This window comes from Spinacia oleracea, chromosome 3 (genome assembly GCF_020520425.1).
Source record: "Spinacia oleracea cultivar Varoflay chromosome 3, BTI_SOV_V1, whole genome shotgun sequence".
NCBI classification, from domain to species: Eukaryota; Viridiplantae; Streptophyta; class Magnoliopsida; order Caryophyllales; family Amaranthaceae; genus Spinacia; species Spinacia oleracea.
The window spans coordinates 110,782,354-110,808,811 of record NC_079489.1 but is presented as its reverse complement, the minus strand read 5'-3'; the positions used below and the strand labels follow the sequence as shown (position 1 = coordinate 110,808,811).

Here is a 26,458-nt window from a genome sequence, read left to right as displayed (position 1 = left end):
CATGGAAATCGTACACCCGCCTACCGTAGTAGGACGAGTCAAAATCGGGATAAGCATCTCCCGTGCGGCTCCCTTGAGGAGCGAGAGTGGCCAAGGTACGAGCTTGGTCCTCTTGCCCTTGCAAGATAGCCGCAAGGGTAGAATGTAAGCCATGTAAATCAAAAGGAGAGGAGGAAGATGACATACCACCCTCATGAGGGGAAGGCTCCGAGATAGGAGGAGGACCACGGGGAGGACGATGAGGAGGAGACTCCGGGGCGGGTTGAGGAGGAGGAACCCTTGCCTCTTGAGCAATGAATTGAGGATCGCGGGGAAGCAAATACCGCACATTGGGTGTCCAATAAGTGATGGCGGGATTGGGAAGGATGCACCAATCTCGTTGCTTGACCGACCAAATATACTTGTCATTCTTGGTGGCCTTGATTCACTTGGCATTGGTGAGAGTCCGCAATTAGGAACTCCCCTCCGGAAACTTCATCCAACTCTTCTAGGGCGGTCTTGTAAGGATCATTAGGAAGTGCCCTCAAGAGAAGGGTGAGCATCCCACCAATAAGGATATCACCACTAGTCGGTTGCCCATCCCGAATTTCAATAATCCGGGTGATCAAGAGCTGCCCAAAATCCAAAACGCCACGATCCTTCTCGGTGGCCAGCCATAAGGCTCCAAGCTCCGGGCTAGACAAGGACCCGGTATCTCCCTTAGCAAAGACCGCATATAAGAGCATGCGGTTCAAGTAACGAATGGCGGGGTGATGAAATGAAGATGACTTTGCCGAAGAGGAAATGAACTTCCTCTCCTCTCCCGTGAGGTCCCCCCACCAAATGTTCTCATCATAGGAGTCCGCATACTCCACCACCGGGTTAGTGACAAGACCCCGGTTTGGAAAGATGGTGAAGAAATCATTGATCTCTTCAGCGGTGAGCTTGTGTTGATTATTGAAAGCCTGAAAGTGAAACTCCACCGTCTCTTTCCCATCCTCAAAAACCCTTCGCCTAATTAAAATCAAGGTTAGAGGGTTTTCTCTCTTCTCTCTCTTCTCTCGAGCTGGGCGCACGTTAAGGGGTTTCACTAACGTACACCAACCTCCATTGATGGCGAAGAAGAAGAAAGCAATCCCGAATATTTCTTCGTCGAATGTTGCGGTGAAGATTCCTTCAATAACTTCACACACTCTAATCATTGCTCGAAAGGAAGCCCAAATCAAAAACCCAGATGCTCTGGTTTACGATTCAGATGGAGAGGAACTGATGCATTCTCCTCTGGTCCACCCATCGGCTGGTATGGTTCCGCGCAGACTCCATGATACTATTTTGCAATTGGATCATAATATGGGGATTGTTCGTAATAATATTTTGGGTGGAACACCTAACCCTTCTCAAGGAAATGGAGAATGTGATGTTAATGGTAATATTGGGGAAAATAATGTCGATTATGGGGTAGTTGAACCTCCAATTGTTAAGGAACCATGGAAGAATCTGTTCACTGGTTCTAAAATGGCTTCAAAAGGGGTTTCTCTATCCTTTGTTACACCTGTTCTACAGGATTGGAAAAAAATTGCTCAATTGTAGGAGGATGAAATGACTGAACTAACTGAAAAATGGAAGTCCTCTATGGTGATGTATGTGGTGGGGGATTCCCCTACTATAGCTTCTGTGAAGAGGTATATGGAAGGGATGTGGAACTCTGTTACTCAACCTCAGGTGTTTTTCCATGATGATGGTTACTTCATCATCAAGTTTATGAACATAGAGGATAGAAACCAGATCATTGCAGGGGGTCCTTATACCTTTTATGGCAAGCCAGTGATCATAAAACCCTGGACAACAAACTTCAACTTCTATGAAGAAGTTCTTAGGGTTATCCCTTTGTGGGTGAGATTTCCAAATTTTCCTCTCAACTGTTGGGGGTGTGACTCCTTAAGCAGGATTGGTAGTCTGTTAGGGGTGCCACTTTTTGCTGATCAATGTAGTACTAGGCAAGATAGAGTATCTTTTGCTCGAGTATTGATAGAGATGGACATCACTAGTCCATTGCCTGACCATGTCTGGATAGAGGATTCAAATGGGGAGGTGTTTAAGCAAGCAGTTACTTATGACTGGAGGCCAAAATACTGTAAGGTCTGCTGTACTACAAGCCATGATTGTGACAAGAAGTCTAAACCACCAGTGCCAAAACCTGTAACAAAGAAGATGTGGGTCCCTAAAGCTGTTCAAATGGAAAATCCAGTGACAAAGCAACAGGAACAACACAACAGTACTACTGTTGTGTATACTGCTGAGGTGCCTGCTCCCAATGGGACTGATCCAACTCCATGGAAAATTATGACAAGGAGGACTAAGGGACTGTCTAGGATGAGGGCTTTGAGCCCTAGCAATCCTTTTACTGTGCTGTCTGCAGAATTGGGCTTCAAAGAGCTAACAGGAGGTGACATGGAGATGCATAATCAAACAGACCCCCCTGATGAAGAAGGTTAATCTTTGTAGCTGGAATGTGAGGGGACTTAATGATCCTATTAAGGTCCCAGAGGTAAAACACCTTCTCAATTCTCATAATATTCATGTTGTAGCTCTGTTAGAAGCTAGAGTTAAAGAAAGCAATTTCAATAGAGTAGTCAATAAATTTGGGAGAAGCTGGAAATGGGAGAATAATTACACTAAGAACCCTAGAGGTAGAATCTGGGCAGGGTGGCAGTATCTTGAAGTTGATATCCATGTGTTACAGGTTCATGAACAATATATTCATTGTGAAATTAGGGATAGGCATGGAGTGGTGGACCTGTATGTCACTCTGGTGTATGGGCTTCACTCTATAGACACTAGGAAGAGCTTGTGGAACTCTCTTACTACTCTTGTCTCAAGTGTAGGTAGGTGTCCTTGGATTATTACTGGAGATTTTAACTCACCTCTGTATGCTGATGATAGAATCAATGGTGCTCCTGTCTCAGCTGCTGAAATGAAAGACTTTAATGATTTCATCACAGGTGTTGGTTTGTGTCCTTTAAAAAGTGTAGGGCATTATTTCTCTTGGCACAAAGGTACTGGTGAAGGCAAAATTGCAAGCAGGATTGACTGGTGCTTGAGAAATGCTGATTGGATTCATAAATTCAGTAATGTTCAAGTTGAATACCTGAACCCTTCTATCTCTGATCATTCCCCTTTATGGATAAACTGTTTGCCAGATAAAGCTCAGGGGGGCAGGCCTTTCAGATTTCTTAACTATCTGGCTGAACATAGTAATTTTTCTGCTATTGTTCAGACAACCTTTTCTGATGAGGTCCATGGCACTCCTATGTTTAAACTTTGGTGTAAGTTGAAAAAGGTCAAGGCAGAACTCAAAAAGTTACATAAAGATGACTTTTCTGGTCTTACTGAGAAGATTGCCCTTGCCAGAAGTGAGCTTGATAATGTTCAGCAGAATTTGCAAATTACCAGCACCCCTGAACTTCTCAATCAAGAGGTTGTTTGCATTAAACAGCTTAGGCATTGGTTGAGAATTGATGAGATAGCACTGAGACAGAAATCCAGGATATAGTGGCTTCAGCTAGGAGATTCTAACAATCACTTTTTCTTTTCCACTGTGAAGGAAAGGGCTAGATTCAATAGAATTGCCATCCTGTATGATGACAATGGCACCAAATTGGTTGAACCTGATCTAATTCAAGCAGAAATTCTGAGCTTCTATAGAAAGCTGCTTGGCACTTCTGCAAATACTTTTCCCTCTATTCACCTTCCAACTGTGAGAAATGGCCCTAGACTGAACAATGATGCTAGGCATGAGCTGTGTAGGGATGTCACTGATGATGAGATTGATTTGGCAATGCATGGGATTGGTAATGATAAGGCTCCTGGTCCAGATGAACTAAATGCAGTCTTTTTCAAAAAAGCTTGGCCTTTCATTAAGCAGGACATTTACAGAGCAGTGAAGGATGTTTTTGCTACTAATTCAATGCTCCCTCAGTACAATTGTACCTCTATTACTCTCATTCCAAAAATTCCTAATCCAACCAGAGTTAAAGAGTACAGACCAATTGCATGTTGCAATGTGGTGTACAAAATTGTTTCAAAAATTCTCACTGCAAGAATGCAAAGGGTGATTGGGCAGGTTGTAAGTGAATGCCAATCTGGTTTTATTCCTGAGAGGCAAATTTCTGACAATATTTTTCTTGCTACAGAACTGATCAAGGGTTACACTAGGGCTCATTTATCACCCAGATGTATGCTCAAGATTGATTTAAAGAAAGCCTGTGATTCAATTGAATGGCTTTTCTTGGTTAGTGTTATGGATGCTTTGGGTTTTCCTCACAGATTTGTACAATGGGTGTTCACTTGCATTTCCACTGTCTCTTACAGTCTGCTCATAAATGGGAAGCCTTGTACACCTTTCAAAGCAAAAAAGGGTTGAGACAAGGAGACCCCATGTCTCCTTTTTTATTTGCTATTGGTATGGAGTATCTTTCTAGACACCTCCACCAGTTGCAGTCCCAGCCTGATTTTAACTTTCATCCAAGATGTGGAAAGCTGGCCCTTACTCATTTGATGTTTGTTGATGATTTGCTCATATTCTGTAGGGCAGATCCAATCTCTATTGACATGATGTTGTCCTCTTTTAAGAATTTCCCTTTGGCTTCTGGTTTGGAGGCTAATATGGATAAAAGTAACATCTATGTTGGGGGTGTATATGGGGAGGATAAGGCTGAAATTTTGAATGTTGTCTCTATTCCTGAAGGTACCTTTCCCTTCAGATACCTTGGTGTTCCTCTCTCAACTAAGAAATTGAAGTATAATCAGTGTAGGCCTTTAATTGAGAAGGTGTTGGCTAGAGCTAAAGTTTGGACTATCAAGCACCTTTCTTATGCAGGTAGGCTCTAGTTGGTTCAGACAATCTTGCTGAGTTAGCAATCTTTTTGGTGCCAGATTTTCATCTTGCCAAAGAAAGTGATCAAAGAAATTCAAGGATACTGTAGAGTGTTCTAGTGGACAGGTAACACTGATCCTTCAAAAAAAGCTCTGGTTGCTTGGCACATTCTTTGCTTGCCTAAAGTTGCTGGTGGTTTAAATCTTAAAGATATGTGTTGGTGGAACAAAGCAGTTGTTGCCAAATTGCTTTGGGCTATAACTTATAAAAAGGACAGGCTTTGGTGTAAATAGGTTCATTCCTATTACATAAAGGGGAGGGATATTGGGAGCACTCACTGGCCTGTTAACATGTCTTGGCCTTTGAGAAAGATTCTGAATTCTCAGAATTTAGTAGATAACATTGGAGGTTGGAGTGCAGTGAGTAAGGGGGGTATCTTTTCCATTAAAATCATGTACCACTTGCTGATGGGGCCTTGTGATAAAGTCAGCTGGAGGAGAATCATTTTCCATAACAAAGCTTCCCCAAAAAGTTTGTTTATCTCATAGCTAGCTGTGTTGGGGAGATTGCCTACTTTGGATATACTTCTCAAATGGAAAGTTGTGGATTCAAATGTATGCCCATTATGTTCTTGTATGCCAGAGTATGTTCAGCATCTGTTTTTTGAGTGTAGCTACTCTGCTACTATCTGGTCCTCAGTGCTTGCCTGTTTACAGTTTCACAGACATGTTTCTCGGTTGGATAATGAAGTGAGGTTAATGATTAGAGCTGCCAAAAGAACTGGTGACAGATTCAAGCTGCTTCTGATGTTCTTTGCAGAATGTCTCTATGGTATATGGCTGCAAAGAAATTCAAAAATTTACACACAATCCTGCAGAAGTCCCCATGATCTTCTAAGAGATATCAAGTATAGAGTGGCTTGTAGAGCTACTGACCAGCAAAAATCCATTCTCTTGATGTAATCCTGTAGTCTAGCTATTTCAGTTTGTGTGTTTGGGCCTGATGGCTTGTTCTGTGGTGTTTGTTGTGTTTCCTTTTTTGCTTTCTGTAGCTCCAGTTGTTCTGTTGGCTTTTGGGGCCTTGTACTGATTGTATGCTAGTTTGCTAGCTTTTCCCTTAGTAATAATATATTATTATTTGCCAAAAAGAAAAAAAACCCTTCGCCTCCGAGCCGAGTCAAGAAACTCGAGGGTGACCCTCTTGTATCTCTTAGCATTCATCTTTACGAACTCCTCAAGATCGAGTCCGTCAATCAAAACATCAAGCTCCTTCTTAAACCCCAAATCACGAACGGTCTTCTCATGATAGAACTTTGTCGGGCGGATGGTCCGCTTAGACAATTCTTCAAAATGGGTCCAAGACCGTTGTTCCTGAAAGGTAATGCCATAAGTTTCGAACTCCGGCGGGGCGGGTGCCTTGCGCTTGTTTGGTTGGGCGTTGGGCCCCTTCTTGGAACGTTTTGTCATCATGATGAACTACTAGAGAACAAAAACCTACACACAAACAAAGAAAACAACCACAATCCAAAACAAATGGAAAAACGAAGTTAGTAAAGAAAGCTAGCAATCTATCACCAAGACTTCCACAATTGAATGCCAATACATCACTCAAGTTCAAAGCGAACAAGTATACTCCAACAATACTCATTAACCAAAAACAACAATCCCAACTATAATTCCATCAACATTTCACCAAAAATCTATCAATAGACTAGACTTTTTACAAATATTAACAATGTATCATGCACAACAAGTCTAGACTATCAAGGAGCAAGCACAAAAACCAACATGCATCTCTAACCAATCAAAATCAAAAAATTTAGAAATTCACCCAAATAATATGAACAATGAAATCAATATGCAAAGAAAAATCGAGAAGAAAGGGAAAGAAATCGTCACCCACTAGCAAAGGAGGAAGATAAGATCACCCAAAAGCACACTCCAAAGCTCCAATTGCAACAAAGAATCACAAAATCAAAGTTCACATAAAACCCTAGAAATTGGGGGTTTTTGAATAAAAATCTGAAATTAATGGTTTTAAAGTGAAGAGAGAGAATGAATTTGTGGAATGTGATTGATTTGGAGTGAAATGAGTGAGTGAGATTGAGTAGGAAATGGAGGTTGAAGAGTTTGAGTAGAGAGAAGAGTGGAGAGATGGTGAAGAAATGAGAAAAGAAAGTGAGAAATGAAGAAAATGGGTGCGATTTTTCTGATAACACGATCGCAGAACCGGGTCACCCGACCCGTGCGAGCGCACGAAAATTATGTGCGATCGCACGGTTCGAGCTCGATCGCACAATTTGCTAGCCCGATCGCACGAACTGCTGGGGAGCTACTGATCCATATTTCCAGTTTTGTGCGATCGCATGAATTAACTGTGCGATCGCACAGAACTGGATACATGCCTATTTTAGATGTGCTCGATTAATGCACCCCATCTCATCACTTTTATTTAATAAAAAGAAAAATAAAACTATGAAAACAAAAGTTAGTGAACAAAAACAAATTAAGACTAGAGTTAGGCAACCGGGTTGCCTCCCGGGAAGCGCTCGTTTAACGTCATTAGCTTGACGAATCCCCCCAAAGCTCATGGGGGGAACGAGAGTGGAAATGAATACACGGGTTGCCTCCCGTTAGCGCTCGTTTAACGTCATTAGCTTGACGGACCCCCCAAAAGTCAAGGGGGGTCAAACACAATAGACCTTGGGTCAACACTAGTCAACAAACCTTTCATGTCCTCCTTGGGCACAAACAACTTACCAAGTCACCACTTATGGAGTGGGGACCAAACCAAGTCTTCCTAGGCATAGGATTGCCTTGCTTAGACTTCTTTCTCATACACTTCTTACCATTACATGCCGGAGTGGGTGACCTTACATCATCAAGATCCATCCCGAATGTGTCGGGAATGGTGATGACGTCATCATAGGGATCACCTTGCACAAAGGAGCTCTCGTGCATATCCTTCTTCACCTTCCTATCAAACTCAAAATCACACTTAAGAACACAAGGATTGTTAGAAGCAATAGCACAAGAATGATTGTGCTCAACACAAGCTAGAGTTTCAACTTTCATACAACTTTTCATCTTAGAGCAACAATGTTCATCAATCGCAAGCTTGACACTAGCCTTGGCGTCTCCCGCTTTCAAGGTGATTAGTCCCCCTTGCACATTGATAAGTTAATAGGGGCATGGGAATCCTCATCAATGTCCAAGACGACGAAATCCACAAGGAAAGTAAGCTCCTCAACAACTAGGGGAACATCCTCAACCTTGCCAATAGGGTACTTGACCGAACGGTCGGCAAATTGCAAGGTGATGTTGGTTGGGACAAGATCACCAACTTCAAGCTTGGCAAACACCGAATAAGGTATTATACTAACGCTAGCACCCAAATCACACAAGGCATTATTGCTTATTTCAAGCTCCTTAATAGCACAAGGGATAGAAAAACTTCCCGGGTCTTTGAGTTTGGGTGGCGTTTTGTTAAGGATGATAGCACTACAATTTTCGGTGAGGTTCACCGTCTCCTTTACGTCAAAATATCGCTTCCCACTCAAGATTTCCTTAAGGAATCTTGTGTAGGTTGGCATTTGTTTCAACGCATCCGTAAAGGGGATAGTGATATACATTTGTCGAAGAACCTCAAAAAAATTTGAGAATTGCACATCTAACTTGTGCCTATAAAATCTTTGGGGATAAAGGGGAGGAGGAGTTGGGAGAGGAGGAAGAGGAGTCTCCTTCGACTTATCACCATCACTCATATCGTCGACATGAGACTTCTCTTCCGCATCATCACGGTCCGAGGACTCATTTCCCATAGAACTCTCACCCCTAGAGCTAGGAGCTTCAACATGCGTAGCAATATCATCTAAAGTCTTCCCACTCCTTGTCAAAATTGTATACAATTGCTTAGGAGGTTGACCTTGGGGTGGGAGACTTGTGTGCACTTGTTGCTCTTTCATAGTGCTAGCAAGTTGTGCTAGTTGGGTCTCAATCATCTTCAAGTGAGTGTTGGATTGTTTGAATCCATCCTCAAACTCGACATTCTTCTTGGCTTGCGCCCCCACAAACGACTCCATGAGAGCCTCAAGATTAGACTTGAGAGGCGGGAGTGGTGGAGGTGCAATGACATAACCACTAAGGTTTGATTGATATTGGTTGCCAAAGGTCCTCGGTCCATTGAATCCGGGAGGTGAGATTTGAGATGCACCATAAGGACCTCCCGAGTTCAAAGGATAACCCCCACTTGAGGCACCCCTAAATTGCCCATAGGAGTAGTTATAACCCCCTCCACCTTGATGGTTGGGATTATAACTCCCTTGGTTGTATTGGCCTTGATTGCCAAAACCTTGAGGTTGACCATAGGGCGCTTGGCTTTGATAGCCTTGTGCTCTATAGCCACCTCGATTTTGGCTATCATACCCACTTCCTTGGCCATAGCCTTGGTGGGAACCATACATGAGGGGCCCTCTAGGTTGCCTAGAAAAATTCTGATTGTTAGGGTTATCATTCCTAGACCTCTCATTTAAGGCATTAGCATACTCCACATCAAAATCGCCTTCATACGAAGGGCCATAATCCACAAAAGACAAATTATGAACTAGGGGGCATGCATTGGGGGAATGACTATAGTCTTGGAAATTTTCGCAAAAGGAAGTGCCCAGAGGCATTATATCATAAGAACTAACCTTGCTCTTCCCCTTTTTGAGAAGAGTGGCCGAAGGAGGTGGGATTGTAGATGGTGATGGCGGTTGGCTTGGTGTGTTTTCAAGCTTCACCAATCGCGACCTAAGCTTCTCTATCATCCGTGCTTGCTCCATGGCGTACACCGAAACCTTGCCATCATCACTCCTACCTTTGCCATCATAATTCCTTGTGCCTACATGCCAAGATTGGTAGTTTTGAACTACATCCTCAATGATTCACTCTATTTGATCCTCAGTTTTGTTCGTGATGGGGCCTCCCGCGCCCGCATCAAGACTTTTCTTTGAACTTGGACTCAACCCCAAGTAGAATGTTTGAAGCAACAACCATTTAGGGATCCCATGGTGAGGGAATTCCCTTTGGTACTCCTTAAAATGATCCCAAGCTTCGAAGAGTGACTCATCTTGCATTTGCTCAAAGGATTGAATCTTGTGGCGATACTCCGCCGTCTTCCCATGCGAATAGAATTTGTTTAAGAATGCACTCGTCACCTCGGTCCAAGTGCGAAGTGAGTTGGGCTTGACCTCCTTGTCAAGTCAATCACTTGCTCTCCCAAGTAGAGAGAACCGAAACAATGTCAACCTCACGTAATCCGATGTGACACCATTGTGCTTTATTGCGTCACAATAGTGCTCGAACTGTTTGAGATGTTCGTGAGGTGATTCATTGCTCTTCCCACAAAAGGGGTGGCTTTGGACCAAATTGATCAAGGCGGGCTTGATCTCAAAGTTGTTGGCATTTGTTGTGGGGGCTTGAATACCGCATATAGCTTCGAATGCCCCCGGTATTCCCAAGTTCTTAACCGGGAGGGCCATATTCTCAAAAACTTGCTCACTCTCTTGTTGTTCCTCACCAACACTCAACGATTCGAATCTGTTATGGCTTGATGAGCTAGACCGTACACGCCTTAGTCTCCTAAGTGACCTCTCCAATTCGAGGTCAAGAGGATGGAGGGTCCTTTGACGAGCACGCCCCCTAACAAGCATACAAACTCAAGAAAAACCGTGAGCAATGCCAAGGAAAAAGAAAGCTAAGAAAAATTGCAATGTTTTTGTATTTTCTAATAATGAACTAGTCTCAACTAACTCAACAAACAACAACCGTTCCCCGGCAACGGCGCCATTTTGATAGGATGTTTTTCCGTCGTTGATAGATCAACACCTCACCAAACAAAATTTATAGAACCGCTAGACTAACCAACCATATGGACTATAGTGGCAAGTACAGGGATCGTCCCAAACAAACGGTGGTTATCGAGTTTAGAGTTAAGCTAGTTCGAACAAGAATTTGGTTTGAATTATCGCTAAGAAACTAAAACTAACAATTAAACTAGATTGAGTCAAGGAAGGGAAACGTTAGGGAGTTGGGGATAGGCTAGGGAAATCGGGGGAAATGAACTACCATCTAATAATCATGAATGATGTAATGACATAGCACATAGGGGAATGAAATCAAATGACGTGCTCGCCACCTCTCGGATAGAGCACGCGAAGCAACCTAGCCTATAGAAAAGCTTTCGCATAGTCCTAAGCTAGATTAGCTTGCATATAATAGGAACTATCATTCACTTGCATGAATTAGGCTCACAATGTATTGCCAAACCTAAATCATACATTCCAATCCAATCCAATCAACTAGAATTTGCAACTACTACTCAATTGGTCATGGAAAATCCTAGCACTAAATCAATTTAATCACATCAATCATTCATCAATTCAATCATCTATTTCCCCTAATTAAGCCCCTAGATTCTCCCCTTTCCCTAACCTAATTCTACTCACTAATCATTCTACAAATCAAGAAATCCATTAATACTAGGCTAGCAAGCATGAAATTGAAGGAATAAGAGGAGAGAATCAAGAATTCAATTGCAAACTAAAATCAACAACTAGAGAATTGAGAATTAAAATCAAAGCAAAAGAAATTCAAGAAGTTGAAGAACAATCAAAGAATTATGACAAATTAGCATGAACAAAATACTAAGAACTTGAATTAAATTGCAAGAAAAAGAGAAGAGTTGAAGAAATTACATATTTGAAGCTTGAAATCAATGAGTTTCTCTCTCTAGAACACTAGCTTGAAGAGCAAACCTTCTAAAACTTCCTAAATTCTATTTCTGAAATTAACTGACTAATAAAAATAATGAAAAATCTATTTATATTAACCCCTAAAAATGAGAAGTTTAAACTCGAAAAGGGAATCCCGCGCAGCCGTGCGAACGGGCATACCCAGGGAGCTGTGGTTCAGTGCGAGCGAGCTCAGCGACGATTCTTCTTCTTCGATCCGTGCGATCGTGCCCACAAGCTGTGCGATCGCACGGGACTGACTTAGCCAAATTCTCAGAAATCTTCATGTGCTCGCACGGAAATTCAGTGCGAGCCCACCAAAAACCCTTGCGAGCGGGCTCTTCTTCTGTACGATCGCACGAAATCCCAAATAGTTTCTGCATCGATTTTTCGATTTCGTGCGAACACACGATCTGGGAGCACGAGCGCACAAGCCTGCTTGACTTTGGAGGCAAAGCTGCTGACCCGTGCGAACACACAGAAATTCTGTGCGATCGCACGGGCTTATTTCGAGCATTCTTCAAGTGTTTTCCATCATTTCCAACATTTTTACCTTAAAAGTTCATAGATGGAATAAGGGGATAAAAAAGCAACAAAACAATACAAAACTATCAAAAAGCATAATAAAATCCTAGGCCTAGAGTGACATAAATGCCGCTCATCAGTTTAACACTTTCACTTGTTCCGGATTAGGGGTCAAGCCCGCTTAGCAACGTGTCAAGCCCGCTTACCACAATTCTACTGATGTAGCACTCGCTTCAAATGTTTTTCATTACCGGTGCATGTGAGCACTACGCAACACATACTCAGCTACTTTCCCCTACTTAAGCATTTTATTTTTAATTATATAGGTTTCCTTTCAAACTTAAGTTACATTCCCCCAATCATGAATTAGCTTCTTCGTCACTATATTTCAACTCAATTCCTTTCTCATAACAATTCTTAACCTAATTAATTATCATCCTCAAGACTTGTTGACTGTGTGTACTTACACCACACACACCATAGTGAACTAGTTAGGACATGAACACTTTTCTTGATTTACTCTTTTGATTAAACTTCTTAAACCACCAAGTCATAATTTGACTACTAATGTGACATCCTTAAACATATATCCACTTGATACTCTAATATAATCATGATTAGACTCGTAGTACAATTTATCTATAAAAGTAAAATTAGGTGAGTTTAGTGTGCCTGAAATGTGTTTTTTAAAACATTTAAATAAATTGTGATGTTTAAAACCAATCTTTACCAAGTAAATGATACTTATTAGTTTCTTTATAGGATCACTAGTTTTAAAAATTCCATAGTTTAGTTTCTAAACAAAAATCATTTCATCGTTCCTTATCAAATCATTGTTTGTCATTAAACTTTATCGAAAGAACTATTTTCCTTTATAAAATCATTATCATTTAAGAAAACATGTTCACACTAAAATAAGAAAACATGTTCACACTAAAATATATATTTCAAAGCCTAGTGTGCGTAAGGTATATAAATATATACTTATAAAACATTAAAATGACTTTGGTATTAAAACAATCTTCATTTAAGCGACAACTAGTAGTTTTCTCCTAGATTAACTTGTTTTGAAACACTATAGATTAGTTCCTAGTTAAATTCAAAGTTCATTTCCTTATTAAAACTCTTTTAAAACTTGTAAAAGATTTCTTTATTTGCAAACTACTGGCTTTTGTAGAACCCAAAACAAAATTGAAAACATCTTTAGTTATATTCATTCTAACTTTTTTTTATGTGTAGATTAATGATGATTTAGGTGGAAAAGGTAACAATTAGATCAAGATATTGAAGCTCCAATCTCAATCGCGGGGATTCAGGAACAAACGTTGTTTTTTATGTTATTAAAGGAACAAATGCTATGTTAGTAGGATAGTACTAAGCATTTTTATAGTGTGATTTGATAAGTCAAAAATTCGATGTATGGATATGTAATATAGGATCCTATTGTTACTTTGTTATGTTCTTAACTAATTTGATTATTGGACAGTGCAAATATGCACATAGATGTTTTTGTATATAGCATGTCGCAGCACCTACAGCTTTTCTAGCATACCTCTAGTATAATGGCCAGTAAAGAAAAGATTGTTCTATATTGTTGTGGGATGCAGAATGATGATATAAGTAGATTTGTTTCAGCTTCAGGATTTTCCTTGGGATCTTAGCCATTTTAGGTACCTCGGGGTACCTATTAGCTATCTTAGCCATCTTAGCCATCTAGTCTTAACAGATGCAGAGCTCCCATATATGTTGTTACATTCTGTCACCCAACATAACGTAGTTCATTATACGGATACAAAATACAAAGTATTAAAGATACAACTGCTCTACTGCTTCTGCAAGAGGAGGGGCTTAGTCGCGTAGATTGTGTTTTTAGTTTTGTAATTTCAAGGAGCTTTACTTAAAAGTGAGAGCGTCCGTCTCTAAAATAAATAATTCTCTGAGCATTTACTTTGCACAATTCGGTTTAAGCGGGTATATGAAGGCCTTAGATTCAAGCATGTAGATTTTACACATAACAGGCCAAAATATGATGACTATAAACTTTTAAAACATAAGCTTATGCATAATAAATACCCCATAATATCACTCTACTACATATAGTGATCATTATAGATGGTATAGTTACCCTTATTATTATTAAGAGTTACAAATTCCATTAATTCTACACATGGAGACTAAATGGTAATATAATGACCTTTAAATTGCGAATAGTGACTACGACTAACCTGACTAACTATTATCTGACCAACACTCTGCAAAATCACAAAATCATACATAATAAAATGCAGTAAAATAACATCAAAGTTATTATTTTACATTCAATCCCTAATTTTGTAAATCAGTAAATCAGGACCAGAAAACTTGAAATTAAACAAAAACCCAATTAAAAGCAACTAAAACATTAATTGCGAAAATATAAACACAAAATACATTTATATCAACAACAAGCGTTTCAAATTTGAACGTAAATTAGCGAATTTAACTAAAGCGAATTCAAAAAATAAGAAAAATTAGGATGAAAACCGACCTCGATCAACTTACCTTGCGAACGTCTGAAGTATGGGTGACTCTTCGAGCTCCAAGTGTAGCACCTCTAGTTTTCGGAGAGAAATTGTAGAAGGGAGAGTTGTGAGGAGAGACAAATCGCAGAGGATCGGTCGTGAAGAGAGGAGAGGATGAAGAAGGAAACGCTTTTGTGAAATCAGAAAGGAGGAGGATCTTTTGGTGAGCTTCACACGTGCGATATGAAAAGAAAAGCGGGCATGCTTCTACATTTGGGCTTGGTCCACAATAATTTTATGTGGACCAAGTTCATTTAAGAGTTTTACCATTCAACATACATATTCCATTTGCAGTGTGGGTAGATTAGACCTGGCAAACGGGTAGTTTGCATCGGTTTCGGATCAGCCCATTCGGGTCGGGTCATTTTAGGTTATCAAATCTCAAAATGACCCGACCCGAATGGACCGATCCAAAACCGATGCAAACTAATTTAACTGGACCTAATTCATGAAATGTTGGCCTTGTTACTTAACTTGGGACATGTAATGTTGGGTAATAGAAATTTCTGGGATCCTCCTACAAGCTAATTCTAAAAAAATTTGTTACTAAACTTAAACGGTACCTTTAATGACATAGAATGAGGTACATTTATTTAATTTTTTTCCTAAAGAATGAGGTACCTTTTATTTAACCTTTTTTTTTCAAACAATGAAGTATAAAAAGTGGGTTTAATTTTTGGATGAATAAGAAATTATTATCGTACAGAAATATCATGTTGATGATCTTGTAGTACAAAAGTACTATTCCGTGCATTGATGATCTTGTGTGACTAAACGCCTTTATTTGATGTCCTTTCTTATAATATGGTTGTTGTTTAGCTAAGTGGTTATAAAATTTCTTCTAATAGGTTGAATGTGTGAGTTTTGAATAAAATATTCATTTTACTATCCATGTGCCAATAGGTTGAAGGTTATTTAAAGAATCAACTCCTAGTTGCTTGTTGCTTGTATATTCAGCTGGATTTATATTATGGAACACTGTTCACCATTGTTCTGCAGTGTGATTTATATTATGGAAAACTGTTCTAATCATTTCATTAATGTTTTGTGTACTCCTATTTTGGATTCAAATCGTAGATGTTTTTTAGGGTATTTTCTGTTTTGGGGTATTAGATCTTTTTGGGATTGTAGCTTTTTTTGGGTTGTAAGATCTTTTTGGGTGTAAGTTATTTGGGATTCTAGATGTTTTGGGCTACTAGTTGTATTTGGGATTCTAGATGTTTTTGGGTTATTATATCTTTTTGTCGTTTAATATATTTTTTGGGTATAAGATCTTTTTGGGGAGTATTTGTTTTTGGGGTATTTGCTATTTTTGGGGTACTTGAAGTTTGGGGTTTTAGATCTTTTGGGGTTTAAGTTATTTGAAATTCTACCTGTTTTTGGGATAAGTAAATGTTTTTGGGGTTGTGTTTGGGGTACGTATATGTGTTGGGGATACTATATCTTTTTGTGGTTTAAGTTAATTACCTTTTTGGGATACTATAGTTTGAGATTATTTAATTACCTTTTTGGCATAAGTTTAGGGTTTATGTGATTTTGTCAATGGGTTGTGTAAGATTCAATAGTGTCGACATCTTTCATGTAACGTTGTTATGTTAGTCAAAATGAACTGATGTCGCCGATGTTATGTTAAGTGTGAAGTTACTCAGGAAAGAGAGAAAAGAATGGTGAGTGGTACAAGAAAACGTAAGCTAATGGAGAGTGGTACAAGAAGACGTGGACTAGACTTATATTATTGGCCGCCCACATCTTCTTGTACCACTCTACATTAATTTACGTTTTCTCGTACCACTCTTCATTTTTCTCTTCGCCTTCCTGAGTAATTCACACTCAACATAACATCGACGTCATCGTTTCATTTTGACAACATAACAACATTACATGAAAGATGTCGACACTATTGAATCTTACACAACACATTGACAAAATCACATGCATTACACATATACCCCATTTGAATTTCTAGATTGTTGTAGTATAACAGCAGTAACATAGGATATTATCAATGTGGGACATTATCAATGTTTTCATCCCAGAGTAACACTAAAGCCACATGTTTGACACCATACCCCGATTCGTGAGTCTGTCCAAAGTATTAAGTTTGTTTTGCAAGCTGAGCCAACGGATAAACAATGCCTTACGAGAGGTTTGTAGTGGCAAAATAAATTCCTCCGTTCCACCTTCTGAAAATTGCTTTTTGTTTCACTTGTTGATTGTTATGCTGCACAATCCTAACAATCTATATTTATCATGCAGGTGCTCTTCTGAATTGTATATTCAGCTAGATTTATATTATGGAACACTGTTCACCACTGTTCTGTAGTGTTTTTTTATTATGGAACACTGTTCTGCTCATTTCATTAATGTTGTGTATATTCCTATTTAGGATTCAGATTTTAGATGTTTTATAGGGTATTTGCTGTTTTGGGGTATTAGATCTTTTTGGGATTGTAGTTGTTTTTGGGTTGTAAGATCTTTTTGGGGTTTAAGTTATTTGGGATTCTAGATGTTTTTGAGATAAGTATATGTTTTGGGCTACTAGTTGTATTTGGGATTCTAGTAGTTTTTGGGCTATTATATCTTTTTGTCGTTTAATCTATTTTTTGGGTATAAGATCTTTTTAAGGAGTATTTGTTTTGGGGTATTTGCTATTTTGAGGTACTTGAAGTTTTTGGAGTTTTAGATCTTTTTGGGGTTTAAGTTATTTGAGATTCTAGTTGTTTTTGGGATAAGTAAATATTTTTGGGAGTGTGTTAGGGTTACGTATATGTGTTGGGGATACTATATCTTTTTGGGGTTTAAGTTAATGTCCTTTTTGGGATACTATAGTTCGAGATTATTTAATTACCTTTTTGGGATAAGTTTAGGGTTTATGTTATTTTGTCAATGGGTTGTGTAAGATTCAATAGTGTAGACATCTTTCATGTAATGTTGTTATGTTAGTTAAAATAAACTGATGTCGCCGATGTTATGTTAATTGTGAAGTTACTCAGGAAAGCGAAAAAAGAATGGTGAGTGGTACGAGAAAACGTAAGTTAATGGAGAGTGGTACAAGAAGACATGGACTAGACTTATATTATTGGCCGCCCACATCTTCTTGTACCACTCTCCATTAATTTACGTTTTCTCGTACCACTCTCCATTTTCCTCTTCGCCTTCCTGAGTAATTCACACTCAACATAACATCGACGTCATTGTTTCATTTTGACAACATAACAACATTACATGAAAGTTGTCGACACTTTTGAATCTTACACAACACATTGACAAAATCACATACATTACACATATACCCAATTTAAATTTCTAGATTGTTGTAGTATAACAACAGTAACACAGGACATTATCAATGTGGGACATTATCAATGTTTTCATCCCAGAGGAATACTAAATCCACATGTTTGACACCATACCCCGATTCCTGAGTCTGTCCATAGTATTAAGTCTGTTTTGCAAGCTGAGCCAACGGATAAACAATGCCTTAGGAGAGGTTTGTAGTGGCAAACTAAGTTCCTCCGTTCCACCTTCTGAAAATTGCTTTTTGTTTCACTAGTTGATGTTATGCTGCACAATCCTAACAATCTATATTTATCATGCAGGTGCTGTTCTGAATTGTATATTCAGCTGGATTTATATTATGGAACACTGTTCTGCAGTGTGATTTATATTATGGAACATTGTTCTACTCATTTCATTAATGTTTTGTATACTCCTATTTAGGATTTAGATCGTAGATGTTATTTTAGGGTATTTGCTGTTTTGGGGTATTAGATCTTTTTGGTATTGTAGCTGTTTTTGGGTTGTAAGATCTTTTTTGGGTATAAGTTATTTGGGATTCTAGATGTTTTTGGGATAAGTATATGTTTTGGGCTACTAATTGTATTTGGGATTCTAGCTGTTTTTGGGCTATTATATCTTTTTGTCGTTTAATCTATTTTTTGGGTATAAGATCTTTTTGGGGAGTATTTGTTATTTTTTTTTTTTGGGGGGTACTTGAAGTTTTTGGAGTTTTAGATATTTTTGGGATTTAAGTTATTTGAGATTCTAGCTGTTTTTTGGATAAGTAAATATTTTTGGGGGTGTGTTTGGGGTACGTATATGTGGTAGGGATACTATATCTTTTTGGGGTTTAAGTTAATTACCTTTTTGGGATACTATAGTTCGAGATTATTTAATTACCTTTTTGGGATAAGTTTAGGGTTTATGTGATTTTGTCAATGGGTTGTGTAAGATTCAATAGTGTCGACATCTTTCATGTAATGTTGTTATGTTAGTCAAAATGAACTGATGTCGTCGGTGTTATGTTAAGTGTGAAGTTACTCAGGAAAGCTAGAAAAGAATGGTGAGTGGTACGAGAAAACGTAAGTTAATGGAGAGTGGTACAAAAAAGACGTGGACTAGACTTATATTATTGGCCGCCCACATCTTCTTGTACCACTCTCCATTAATTTACGTTTTCTCGTACCACTCTCCATTTTTCTCTTCGCCTTCCTGAGTAATTCCCACTCAACATAACATCGACAACATAACAACATCACATGAAAGATGTAGACACTATTGAATCTTACACAACACATTGACAAAATCACATACATTACACATACCCAATTTGAATTTCCATATTGTTGTAGTATAACAGCTGTAACATAGGACATTATCAATGTTTTCATCCCAGAGGATCACTAAAGCCACATGTTTGACACCATACCCCGATTCGCTAGTCTGTCCATAGTATTAAGTCTGTTTTGCAAGCTGAGCCAACGGATAACAATGACTTAGGAGAGGTTTCTAGTGGCAAACTAAGTTCCTCCTTTCCACCTTCTGAAAATTGTTTTTTGTTTGACCTGTTAATTGTTATGCTGCAAAGTCCTAACAATCTATATTTATCATGCAGGAGCTCTTCTGAATGCGTCCATCGACCTTGCAAAGAAGATGGGACCGGGCATACTTGGTCCATTCATAGAGTCCTTAGGTTCAAATCAAAATTAATTCTTGAATGAAATATTGGTAGCTAATCTATCTCTGTCTCAACTTTATTACTCAACTTTACTTAATTATTAAATTTTCTCGTTAACTTTTTGTTACATACTATTGTCAGTCACTCCTTTTCTTGTTCAACATGGAACTACGGATGCAAGTAACTAACTGGGAGTTAATTGAGGCTCTAGCTTCTTATCATGGTTGAGAAAGATCAAAGAAAGTTGTTCAAGTAAATTTGTCTAATGATGATGGTGATGATGTGAGGAAGAGAAAGAGATTAAATGAAGAAGAGAAAGGCTTGATGTGGTTAGAGCTAGATTGAGTTAATTATTTCATCGATTTTTGTCTTTTTACTCTTTGAAAAAACTAGTTTAGTTCCACTAAAATTTTCTTATTATGCTGAATTTTACTTAAAAGTGAATGGGCAAAATTAAAGTTTAGTTTCATGGGCAAAGCAATTCCATTCTAATGGGGGTCGGTGGAGTTGAACATTGATTCAACAAGTCAATCTTTCAATTATCTTAGTGGCACAACAAAGATATGTTACCTACATGATTAATTTTATAACAAAAAGTCCAATTTTGAATTGCCCCAATTGTTTTAAAAATAGGCCTGAATCAGATATGAAAAACGGGCCGAAAAATTATGTCAAAATCCCTTTTTTCGGGTAAGGATCAAAATTATCAAGTCCCTCCCTAAAATCAGTTTCTAAGTTTTCGGAATCATGAACCTCATCAGAAGCAACATAAGCAGCTACATCAACATTTTACCTCTCCCTTCTCTTTCACGTGTTAGTGTAGAGTATTTGTCTATTTTCTTACTATCCCTAATTCAGTCCAAGTTCGTTTCCTTGGTGTCCAAAAATTTTATTTAAATTTCATGTAGTATCTAGCTCTTAATATTAATTTAAGTATACATGTGAGTTGTAATCTTTAATTTGAAAAAACATAATTACACGGAATTGCTAATTTTCAATTCTGAGAAAATTACGGATTTCGATCGAATCGGTCCAAAAATACGGAATTACTCATTTTCAAGTAACAGGAGGACCGAACCGGGTCAAGAGAAGCTACATGCCTTGATAATTGTGTGTACGAATACATTTTGTAATCTACATGTCATGATAATTGTGTGTACGGATACATTTAGATGTAAAAATTAAACGATATGTAATCTAGATGCCATAGATTACATTTTGTCTAAAATTTAACAAAATGCTATACCATATCCCTACAACATTTTTGTTCTACTTGTAATTTTTAATCTGAACTGGGTCCAAAAATGTAAATAATTTTTTTTGAATAATAAATGTATTTTTGGAATATGACGTGATTCCATGTTTGTGTACAATGGCGAGAGCTTCATGTCTTTTTGTACTATTTCATCATTGAATCTCCTATCTATAAGTCTCTTTGCATCTGCCATAAATATGGAAGTTGATTACGAGCATACAAGGGTTCTAAGCATCAGGCATAGTGTATTTTACACAGAAATTAGCATCCATTTAAGTCTTCAACCTTTAGTTTTAGAGACATTCTAGGCCTTTTCTTACAATAACAAAAACAACAACAGAAAGTCACTCATGATACTACATACATACGTGAACTGAATATTTAAATCTCCATAGATCGACCTCATTCTTAACGCTCATCTCCAGTTCAGATTAAAAATTACGAGTAGAACAATAATGTTGTAGGGATGATGGACCATATGCGAATGATGTTAGATTGAAACATTAAAGGCAACAACTGATCTCAGAAGTTTTTAAATTTCCAATTTAATCAACTACGAAGTACAACCTATAGGAGAGTGTAAGCTATATATATTATACGAGCATTTTGTAGTTGAAACAAACTTAAATCTCCTAGAAAAATGTCATTCAATGATAAGAAAGGAATGAGAACAATCCTCAAAGCAGGCGAGTGAAAAACAGATGATTAGTCCTTACAAGATTTCTGGATTTAAATAGAAAGAAAACAGGTATTTGTTCAAGTTCAAAGAACAATATCATTGTTAGATGCATATTAACCATCAAGCAAGATATCACTCACTTCTTAAATTATTTTATCCCAATGCCAAATAATTCCCAATACCATTGTTCCAATGAATTGCATGTAATTTGTATTGCGTGAATGCCCGAAACTGAAGAAATTTTGCTACACGAATTTTGGGCTTAACATGTAGCTCATCTGGTTGTGAACAGAACTGGAGTGCTTTTGAGATGATAAGTTTTCGAAACATAATTGATTCAAAAGCAATAGCTTGTTGATTAAATTTAAGTAAGCCTTGAGTATTAAATAAAATTCCATTTCTTTTCCAATGTTATAATAAGGTGCATACAAAGAAGAGGAACCATTTACAACCACAAAGGATGAATGATCTAGTGTTTATAAATTGAAGTAAAAACAACTAAAGAAAGCTTCCAAGTATCAATCTACGGTTGTTCCCGTTTTAGATGAATTGTCATCAGATTATGAATGGATAACAAAAATTGAGGAGCCCGTTCTTCCAAAATATGGAGCATGGTTGAATGTCCTTGATAGAGCAACAAGAAGAGTAGCTAGAGAAGCCTCGGATATAATGCCTGGCAACGAGGAAGAAATAAATTTTGTGGTACAAATCATTTTTGGGATAAATAAACGTTTTGGGGGTACGAGATGTTTTTGGGGTACATATATAATGTACTTTACATATTTTGTGGGTTTCTTTACATATATAATGTATTGTACGTATCTTACATCGTTAAACTTTACTTTTAATTTTTTATATGATTTACAATTCATTCTTGTATATACGGGTGTCGAGCAACTTGTAATTAGTGACGACGACAATGATGATGTAGCTGCTGCTTCTAATTAATGAGGTTCATGATTCTGGAAACTTAGAAACTGATTTTGGTGATGGTGAAAATTGTGGTAATGATTATGATGATCTCAATTCCACGGGAACAGGAATATCGAGGGTATTAAGTGATTTGCCGATGACAAAAATTTCGGCTATGATGAAAATTAATTTGTGTTGGTTATTTAGATTAATTACTAAAAGTTGTAATGTTTAAAAAATATTTTCTTTGTATGCTTGTATCAATCTTTGAGTATTTTTTTTTGAATTGTATGCTTTAAAATAACATTTGTAGAATTGTGTTAACTATCTATGCCACTAATTATCCCTGGACTCTTTTAACGTCGAGTGACTTCGTAACCTTTGCGTAATTATGTGAGCAAAAGTGTGTGGTTGGGTATTATTTTATTAGAAATTATGTACTAGTTACCTTCTATCATTTTGATAGCTCAATTATAATTAAAAAAAAGTATAATCAGAGATGTTGTCAAATTTGTAGGATCTTACGATCCTAGGATCCGATCCTACCCACAACAGATCCCAAGTGGGACCCCAATCCTTATAACCTTGCCCGCGGCCATGATCCGGCCCAAACCGCTAATTTGGAATAAATCAGATTAATACCCGGTTATTTCTTACCGGGTCAGCGGATCACCAGGTCGAGTATTTTTTAACACCCATAGTGAATAGTGCGGCTGGTTCAGCATCAACTGCAGATTCTCAAACACGCACATTATTTCTATCTCAACCCACGACGCCTTGCACCACTACTGCCGCACCACCGATTGCGATTCTGAAGGCTTCCAATTCAGGACTTACAAGTTTCTTCTTCTTCGCGTCAAAAGGTTAGGGTTAGGGTTTTTCTTTTCGTGGTTATCGTGAGTGTTAATTAGTTAAGTATCCTGCTTGAATATCGTGAGATTTCATGGTTATTCATCAAAATTATGCATATATTTGTTATTATATAGAATTTTGAACTCTAGACAATGCATCGGCTTGCCACATTTTCCTTGCCTGGTCTGTATTGTATTTCATAATCAGAACCCATAAGCTTCGAAAGTCAGAGTTGCTGAAAAGGAGTAGAGATCTTTTGTTGCAAAAGCCATTTTAAACTCTTCTGATCTATCTTAATCACTGCATAGAACTTCACAAATTTTCATGTGAGGTATTGCTCCCATTTCTGAACAGCAAATACAATTGCTAATAACTCCTTTTCGTACACAGACAAATTCTGCCATTTAGGACCCAATGATCTACTTATAAAAGCCAATGGATGATCATCTTGCATTAATACCGCTCCAATTCCCACCTTTGATGCATCCGTTTCTGAAACCAGTGCTTTCTTTAGTGCTTCAAAGGGACCTTGAGCTTTTTCACTCCAAACAAATGCCCTTTTTATAACATTTCGGTCAATGGTTTACTTATCACTGCATAGAGCCTCACAAATTTTCTGTAGTAGCCGGCAAGACCTAGGAAGCTTCTCAATTCTTTCACTGATGATGAAACTGGCCAACAAGAAACTGCAGCTGTTTTTTAAGGGTCTGTATCCACTCCATTTACTGAAATAAAGTGCCCCAAGTACTCCACCTTTTCAGTAGCATTAGAGCATTTACTTGCCTTTGCATACATCTGATTTTTTCGCATCAACTCAAACACTACTTGCAAATGCTTCCAATGTTCCTCAATTGTCTTGTTGTATACTAAAAAATACAAGAACAGACTTCCTTAAAAGTGGCTTAAATACACTGTTCATCCAACCTTGAAAAGACGCAGGAGCATTCTTTAAACCAAAAGGAATAACTAGAAATTCATAGTGACCGGTGTGTGTTTTAAAAGCAGTTTTAAACACATCATCAGGGTGTACCCTCATTGATAATACCCCGCCCTCAAATGTAACTTGCTAAACACGACCGCCTTGATAATTCATTTATCAGTTCATCTATTATAGAAATCGTGAACTTGTTCTTGACAGTTCTCTTGTTCAATTCCCTGTAATCTATACACAGTCTCCAAGTGTCGTCCTTCTTCCCTACTAGTACAACCAGTGACGCAAAAGGACTAGATCTATTTTGAATTATGCCCCTATCACGCATTTCTGTGTAGGGCCAAATGTTCACTGGACCAGAACCGAGATCCAATTGAATGGTGTGATCAAACACACCCCTGCATGGAGGTAACTCAGGAGGCTCCTCAAACACACTGCCAAACTTCAATTTAAATTCTCCAACTCTGGATAACTAACGGTTGATGCAGTAGCTTGTAACTGTATTACAGGTTTTTAGTAAGCCATATCCTTGACTTATAACAAACATAGTTGAGCAGCATTCTCTATCATCTTATCGGTAGGAGAACCTTCCAACACTTTCAGTTTCTTAGGTGGAATTCCGCTAAGTACCCTTTTCCTATTCCCCAAAGAAAACTCCATTATCAATTTCTTAAAATCCCAATACACATTTCCTATTGTACTCCACCATTGTATTCCAAAGACCATGTCACAACTCCCTAGAGAAATCAACAACACATCAGTAGTGAATTCTTCTCCAACCATGTCCCATTTGAAATCTTAACACATGTACTGACATGGTAAACGATTCACATCAGGCACTATTACAGCTTGTGTAGCAATAGGCTCCAATGTACAGCCTAACTTTCTAGCCATATCAATATCTAGAAAGTTATGAGTGCTACCTGAGTCAATCAAATTATGTAAAGGTCTTCCCACACAGCCATACCTTTGATTCTCATTGTATGATAATTTTGGTTTCCTGAGAAAGCATGAACAGAAATGCAGGGTTCACCAATTACCAACCCTTCATCATCACTTTCCATCTCACTTCCATCTCCATCCACCTCACAAAAACCAGGTACATCTACCGTAAATAATTGTGGTTCCTTAAACTGACACTGTTGTCACAAAAGTAACATAACCCTTTAGCAATTTTTTTTGCTCTGACATCGGTTGGGATGTGTTTTGTGTTTCTTCTTGGGTTAAATTTGGTTACAGAAGTCTAATTAGGATTAGTCTGGTAGGAAACAGATTCTAACTGATTTTGGAGCTAAAATCCCCAAATCAGTTCAGCAACTCTTCTTTACTACTGTAATACATGGCCTGCACTCTCATCTACAACTCTTCTTTACTACTGTAACACATGGCCTGCGCTTTTTATATATTTTATGCAGCATAGAGAAGTCATTTGAGATTGATCAACTGAAACATGCACTTGAAGTGGCAGACTATGAGAAGTGGAATTGTGAAGATGTTTGTTTCTTGCTCTCTTCAAATTCTAGCTCTCTCAAGGATTCTGTTATTTGACTTTGTTTTATAATACTGATTATACTGACCTCTCCTTCACAGCTAGTGAAGTCCAAACTTGACGTCTTATCTCCGGAGCATATTCTGTCTTTTGACAAAATAGAAAAGCTTCAGACGGAGTTAAATACATGTAGAATCAAAGAACAAGAGCAAGCCTCAACTTTGTCAATTGACATGCAGGTCTCTTTAATGTTTTCTATTGAATGTATAAATTGTCCATTGGTAGCTAAAATTGGTTTACTTGCAGTTAGAACATAATTCAAAGGAGATGACAAAGCTAAGAATGAGAATCCAATCGACAGAAGCTAGAAGAGTTTCCTTCAAGAAGTGGTACGAGAAGGCTTTAGATGAGCAGAAGTTAATGCATAAGAAAGTTGAGGCACTTGGCCTTTTTTGTACTAGTTAGCCTTGTTTTTACTAGCGTATGTTAATGGGTCTCAATAGTCTACAAAGATAGGCTTGAAAAACAAATGAGAGTGAACCATCCCTCTCATTTGTTGGAACAAACTCGTGGGATAATCCTGCTAGAACCAAAATATTTGAATGTTTCATTGTTTATAACCAATCAACAGCTAATTAAATATTGTTAAACACAAGCTTTGGCTACTAGC

The 26,458-nt window shown here is 38.1% G+C and overlaps 1 protein-coding gene, 1 long non-coding RNA gene and 1 other non-coding gene across 3 annotated transcripts; all 3 read left to right on the top strand.

Moving 5' to 3' along the window:
- The first annotated feature begins 4,443 nt into the window (after positions 1 to 4,443).
- On the top strand, positions 4,444 to 5,148 carry LOC130469957 (uncharacterized). The gene is made up of 2 exons (XM_056839503.1): positions 4,444 to 4,858; positions 4,982 to 5,148. The coding sequence occupies exons 1-2, from the start codon at positions 4,444 to 4,446 to the stop codon at positions 5,146 to 5,148; spliced, it is 582 nt and encodes a 193-aa protein (XP_056695481.1).
- A 4,749-nt stretch (positions 5,149 to 9,897) lies between these two features.
- LOC130471158 (small nucleolar RNA R71) lies at positions 9,898 to 10,000 on the top strand. The gene has a single exon (XR_008931821.1). It is a non-coding gene; the product is annotated as a small nucleolar RNA R71 (small nucleolar RNA).
- A 13,220-nt stretch (positions 10,001 to 23,220) lies between these two features.
- LOC110797932 (uncharacterized) lies at positions 23,221 to 26,443 on the top strand. The gene is made up of 4 exons (XR_002535970.2): positions 23,221 to 23,379; positions 25,715 to 25,793; positions 25,890 to 26,027; positions 26,095 to 26,443. It is a non-coding gene; the product is annotated as an uncharacterized lncRNA (long non-coding RNA).
- Positions 26,444 to 26,458: the final 15 nt, after the last annotated feature.